Here is a 6678-nt window from a genome sequence, read left to right as displayed (position 1 = left end):
GCAGGAAAAAAACAATATTGAGACCTTCAGGCTTTTGCTTATGGGACAGAGTCAGAAACAGAGAGGCTGGAGTCAACTTTCTTTGCCAAAAAGTGACCACCAAAATGTGATTTGGTTCGGTTCCAGGTGTAGATTTTTTTGTACTTTGATACCATCAGACTGTCATCCAGCTCTACATCCGGCAGAGTTACCTACCTGATGACTAGTCCACCTCAAAATCTGTTTACAAACATATTTATAGAAAGAGTTTAAGTCAAAAGGCGATTAATTATATACTTCCACTCAGACATAGTACAAGCAATACCCAAATTGCTTTGAATGAGATGCATTAATTACCAGTTATCAAAAGAAAATAAATTGTTCTAAAGCTTAATTTAAAGCTGGCCTTTCTGGTTGAGACTGAAGTGAAATGGTCTTCAGCGTGAAAGTAGAGTCGGCAGTCTTTTAAAAGTTTATCTTGACCTGTCTTGGTTTTTAATCTCTCCGAAGTCCTTTGCATAACTGAAGACCAGCTCAGTTGCTGTCTTGGCTTTACCTTGCAGAGGAGACCCGCTGGATGGGTTTCCTTGTGAACCCGTGCAAGGCAGCGCAAACGGCTTTGAGTCTCTCTTGCTGCCTCATCTACTTGCCAGACTACAGTCTGGAGACCTTAGTGGAAAACAGAGTCGCTTGTCTAATCAGCCCAGAGCTTTTAGAAGCCAGGTTGCCAAGAAAGCAAATCTGGTGTGTTGTAATTGCTTACAGCAAGATGTTTTGTATTTAAGAGGCTGGCTTGCCCAAGGGGTGGGATTTTTGTTCTTAGAAGACTCTTTTTATTCCTGTCTCTTCAGCTTATGGGGTAAGATTAATGAGGCATCAGTACTTGTCCTTTCCTCAGTTTCCCTGCTTGTCAAGTGATGTGAATGGTATAGTATTTTTTTCTGGTGCTTGGAGATTTCACTGAAAAGAGACCTTTGTATGAGTGTGCACCATCTTTCTTTTCTGTGAACTTTTCTAACGTACAATACATGCCAGCAGACCAACATACCAAGGGATCAATGTGTCACCTTCCTGAGCAAAACATGTGTGCCACCAAAATTAAAACAGTGATGTAGAGAGTGTGGCTCTGAGAGGTGAGCCAGCTATTGGCAGTGAGCTGGCAAAGTGTGTCGCAAAGAAAACTGTCTCCTTTCTTGGACTCTGATGATCTGTGCTCAACTTTCACTCCCGTGTGTGTCGTGACTTATCTCTGGCACACAAAATTAGAAGGGAGGTGGAGAGCGGACATAACTTTCCAGTATGAAATTGCTGCCTATGGATGCAATAGTGTTTCAAATGGTTTCAAGAGCATTTTCTAGGAAGGTTGACTTACCTTCCTGACCTCCCTTTCTAATTCATCAGAGGTGCTAGAATCCAGCATGAAGAGTAAATGCATAACAGGAAATCATTAATGCTCACACCCATTTCTTTAATTGTATCATCTTCAGCAGTGGAAATCACTACTTGGCAGATTGACTAGATAAGGTACCAGCTGCCCACACTCCTCTCGCTGGGTGGTCCTGCGCCCCGTGCCACCTGGCAAACAGGCTGTGTTCTGTAGGATGGTGGGCTTGCTTTTGCACTCCCAACAACACTGGAGGAGGCCAGAAAAGGATGCAACTTCCCTGGGGCTTTTGCCATCTCTGGGATACTGTAAATCACTTTTAAGATCCCACTCTAGCTGATGTTTTACACCTAGCCTGCCAGCTCGAAGGAAACAAAAGCATCTGCTTGTTGCTGGACAATGTGATAGGAAGCAGCAGTCATGCCATGAATGCCAGCGAAGCCGACAGCTCTTCATAGGACAGGATGTGATATCTTTGTGCTGATTCTGGCATGCTAAAACCTTTCCTTTGCTTTTTCTTAATCCAGGAAGCTTACAAAATGCTTTGTGTGTTTGGGGCTGAAAATGCTGCAAGTCGATTAAAGCTGGCCAAGGAAGCAATACTTTATTTTCCAGCTCTGGAGCTCCCAAAGCTGGCAGGGCAGGCTGGGGAACAGGAAGGGGTGCCATAAACTTTCTGAAGATGAGGGGTGGTGGAGCTCCTTAACTGAGCCTTGCAGAAAGGGTTGTTTAGAAAATTCCTCTCTTTTTTAAGTATTGAGATAATCCAGTAGTCCTGGTGGAGTTTTTTTTAAACTCTGGAAACTTCAGCTCTTAAACTGGTTCCTGATGTTGAATTACTGGCGTCAATAGGTGGGAACTGTTACACTTTGGGGAGGGAGAAACTGAGGTGAAGCATCTTTCATTTCAAGCTGCCTAAGACATGTGAATGCCTCATGAGTCAAATGCTTGCTGGGCTCTTCCAGGCTGCAGGCAGGACGTGCCACCTGAAGCAGAGGGACCTTTGCCTGCTGAGTCCAGTTCTCGCTGGTTCCCACTGCGCTAGCAGCTGAAATTTGCTGGAACTGAGCAGCATTGCCAAGACTGTGCACTGGTCTGGATGTGGGGAAATCCTGTCTCCCATTGCACTCCTGGGAGGACAAGCATCCGATGGATGAGCTGGCCTTTCCTATGTTACCTATCTCCCTAAATAATTGCTGTTTAGGGAGGCATGTGCCAGCCATTCCAGCGCTGGGAACAATGTCCTTGGGCAGGAAGTAGCTTCAGGTGCTTGTCACCGCTGGTGCATTGTATGTGACTTCCCTAGCACTGCAAAGTGCCTCAATTTTTCCCACCCCCAGTTAAAAATCCAATCTCAGGGCATTGACTCATTCTCCATATGCTGAAATGTGTTTCAAGGAGGAAGGAAGGCGAAAGCAGGGAATGCTGTGTCCTGCGTAGCCCACTCCACACAAGCTTGCTGCTGTCCCATCAGGAGAGAGGCTGCAGCAGCCCTTCAGCCCTGCTGTCCCACCAGCTATAAAAATCATTTGGAAACTAGGTACCATGCTCTCGCTGGGCTGCGTTTCCTTTCTTCCCGTTCCCTTTTGTGGCACTTCTGGATGCTGCTCCATGTCTGAGGTTTCCTTATTTCTGAAAGTCTGTGAAATAGCATGGATTCTAGCACCACCGATGAATTAGAAAGGCAGGTCAGGAAGGTTAGTCAACCTTCCTAGGAAATGCTCTCGTAGCGACTCGTGCGGAATACTTGCTCCAGCATTCATGTTCTTCCCCGCAGTGTTGCCTAAACTCAGCTTCCCGTCTGTGGGGGAGTGGGAGAGGGAGGGAGAGTAAAGGCTCCTCTTCTTGCTGATCTGTGCCACCCACCTGGCAGCCTTGCACTCTCCTTTCTGGGAATGCAGATTAATTTTCCGAGTAATGATTGAAAAAACAGCCTGTTGCTGGAGGTGTTGTTGCTTACTGACACTCAGAAGGTAATGTGCTTAGCAGAGAAACTCTTGGCTCTCTACGGGCCAGGGAGGAGTGCTGAGAAGTCAGTGGAGTAGTACCAGCGGAAAGGCATCTCACTTGTCTTTCAGATGCTTGCTGCTTTAGGAACCTGAGACACTCAGCCCTTTTTAAGACGACTTTAAAGTTACTGCATGACTGTGGTGGGTTTTTTTGGTTGTGTTTTTTTTTCCTTCCCCCCCAGTCTTCCTCAGCCTCACCAGTAAAAGTGTAGCAAGCATTTTCTGGGAAAAATTATGGTTGCTTGATTTTTCAGGTGGTAATTCTTAGCCGCTTTTGGGTGGGGTTGGTACATAAGCATATGTGGGCATGTGCTGCTCTAAGATGGGACTGAATCTCACTTCAAAGGGGATGCTTTTGTCTAGGTGGTAGTTCTGCACTAAGTAATAAGTTGGTGTAAAAGAAATGGCAGATTCCTCATTCGAAGCGCGTGGTAGAATGAGATGTTGAACCATTGGGTGGGGTCCATTTCTACCTAGTTTGCCTTGTTTTTTAAAGGAACAAAGAGTACTGAAATGCTTTTCACCTCTGTTGAAAAGATAACAGGATTTAGCAGAAGAGAGCATGGTAGGACGGGAACAGGTGAGCACATGGAGCAAAGAGCAGCTGACTAAGAGATGGGGTTTTGTCATCTCTGAGTGGGTGGAAGTGACAACGCTCGCAGTGACGTGTCAGGTTTCTTGGTGGACGTTTACTCTGGCTGGACAGCCGGGAACTTGCATGTGATTTAAAACTATTTTTGTGCACCTTTCCCTCTTTCCTGCAGGGGATCTCCAGCAACACCTGCAGGCCATGTTCATACTGCTCCGCCCAGAAGACAGTATCAGACTGGTAGGCTGGCTTTTTGCTTATCTGCTGTTAATGAATATAAAGGTTAAGTTCCACTTGACAAATACACCTGTGTAACTCATGAAAGCAGTGGTGTGTGTATGTTTGAGTGGTTTCATCAGCAGGTTTGGGGAGTCTTCTTTGCAACCACAAAGGTAAAAAAGCAGCTAATTATGAAAGGCCTGCTTATTTGGTTGTTCAGTGAGACAGATGGTATGGCTAGAAGACTGCCTTTGTCTGAACCAAGTACTGACTACTTATGCTCTCAAAAAGTATTGTAACAATTGCAAGAGAAGCTGGGTAAATTAGCTTTGTGTCCTATTTAAATCAAGAGTAGGTGACCTATGTCTGACCAGCGTGAACACCTGCCCTTCCATGTTAGTTCAGCTCTGTTGCTCACTCTGCTCTCCTAACGTGTTGCATCCCAGAAGGCCATGACTTATCAGGAAGGAGCATGTAGGATCCCTATGTAGGTATGCGCCTATATTGAACCTTGTCTTTCTGCTTTTCTGGATTGTTGCTTCCTATAATGATGTTATGAAAATTAGGCATTGCTGTTTATAGCATTGATATGCAGTCCCAAAGACCTCCAGAAGCCAAAGAAGAGCAGTGAGGAATTTATCTAGAACATGTTGAAGTGCTCTACAAGGTCAGGCATGACTGAAGTGTATCAGCATCTCTCATCACTCAGTAGCCTGAAGTTTCTTTCCCGTGTTGTCTTGATGCTCCTTAGCAACATATGTCCAAAGTAGGACTGCCAGCATTAGAAGTGTTATTCTGGCACCTCTGGTTTACTGAATCTTCCTGAGCTGTGCTGGAGCTGGACTGATCTTATGAGTATAGCTAGGAAACAGCCAAGGTTACTATGGAATGCTTTAACTTCAAAAATGACCACTGAAAATAATTTGCCATTAGCAATCTTTGTAAGCAGACTAAAGGACCTATTCCCAGACTTCATCAGGTACACCTTGCTGTCACTAAAATCTCAGTGAAAGTGATAGGAATGGGGGTTCTCAGTGCTTTTCAAAATCTGAGCCAGGGTTAGAACATTGGAAGCTATTGAACAAATCATTGTTCAGCAATATCACTGGCTACATTGTGTGATTTGGGACAAATTAGCCTTAACAGCTGAATAAGGACTTTGTGGGCTGAGACATAAACCCTTTTGTTCAGAGCTGCATTTGGAATGCTGAAATCTTGCATGAGGTTAAGTTCGATACTCTACTTGAATTTAATTGATTCTTGACGAACGAAGGGTGTGCGGAGCTGCAATAGACTCTGTCATAAAATAGTAGATACAAATGAGATTTGAAATATAAACAGTACTGAGAGAAATGCATTCTCTTCTTGCATTGGCTGCTGTCATTTGGAGGGCAGACTTCACAGCTTAGAGGGCAGCAGAGGAATCTAATCCTCTATAAACCTACACTTAAAATTTGGAACAACTCTTGTTTCTGTTGGAGCTATTGGCAGAGTTTTTTAGCCTTCAATGAGAGCAGGATTAGAGCAATGGTACCAGTATAAGAACAGCAGGAAGAAGGAAAATGGGTTAAGAGTAGAAACTGATTGAATGTATTCTTGTAGCTTAGCAGAATGGGGACTTGTTCACTCACATGTTTTCAATAATAACAGAAGAGTTCAGAAATTTGGGCACTTTTCTTTTGTCTTGAAATCAATATCCCAATGAGAAATGAGTTGTTGTGTGAAACACCTACTGTCGTGTAGCATGAAAAAGATGGAAGGTCAGTATGAACCTACCTCTTGGAATGTGCTGTTCGTAAGTGCTAGTAAAACACCACATCACCCTTCTGACAAAACAAGAACGCAGCAGAAGATAACATTGGCTTGTGTCTAGGTGAGCCTAAAACTAAGAAAAGTGTTGCTGGCCCTGAAAGGACTACAGAGGACTACTTGCTCATGAACAGACTGTAAATAACCTCCCCAAATTGAGGAGAAAGCTATCTCTGTGTAGATGAACTGTTTAGAAAGAACCTTCCATCTCATCAGTCCCTGAAGCTAGGCCATCCTCCCTAGATTGACTGGGATTTCAAATATCTGCATTTAAAAGGCATCAGACCACTCACTTGGTGTGCTCCTACTGTTGGGTGAGCATATGAACTACGGCTTAATGAAAAGGTTAGAGCCCAAATTGTGATTTGATGGGCATGTTGGAGCTCTAGTAGTAACTTTTGAGGTTGGCTGGTTTACAATGTCAAGTTTGCTGTTTTATTATTCTAGTAAATTTAGCAAAACACATTATCTGCTCCAATCATGGTTCTTTGCTTTGTGGGAAGGATGTAAGTGTTGAATCTAGAGAGCTACAGTAAGCCATGCCCTGTTTCTCTTAGTTGGCCCTCTGAAAATCCCACCCCACTGACTTGAAGCTACATGACCTTTGATCGCTGTTTGTCTAGCCCTGTTCTAAAGAGTCTTGCATTAAGACTTCCCATTACTGCTAGCCAAATTGATTTAGCAAAGTA

General features: G+C 44.1%; 1 protein-coding gene across 1 annotated transcript in view; it reads left to right on the top strand.

Moving 5' to 3' along the window:
• Nucleotides 1–6678, top strand: part of LOC104077792 (protein phosphatase Slingshot homolog 2-like) — a gene marked incomplete at its 5' end in the record, with an annotated part of 32558 nt that overhangs the window by 1021 nt on the left and 24859 nt on the right. The window contains 1 exon segment of the mRNA XM_009579160.1: nucleotides 4137–4201. Within this exon segment, the coding sequence (XP_009577455.1) occupies nucleotides 4137–4201 (65 nt within the window).

This window comes from Fulmarus glacialis, unplaced genomic scaffold (genome assembly GCF_000690835.1).
Source record: "Fulmarus glacialis isolate BGI_N327 unplaced genomic scaffold, ASM69083v1 scaffold5466, whole genome shotgun sequence".
Taxonomy (NCBI): Eukaryota; Metazoa; Chordata; class Aves; order Procellariiformes; family Procellariidae; genus Fulmarus; species Fulmarus glacialis.
This window is presented reverse-complemented; position numbering and strand designations above follow the sequence as displayed.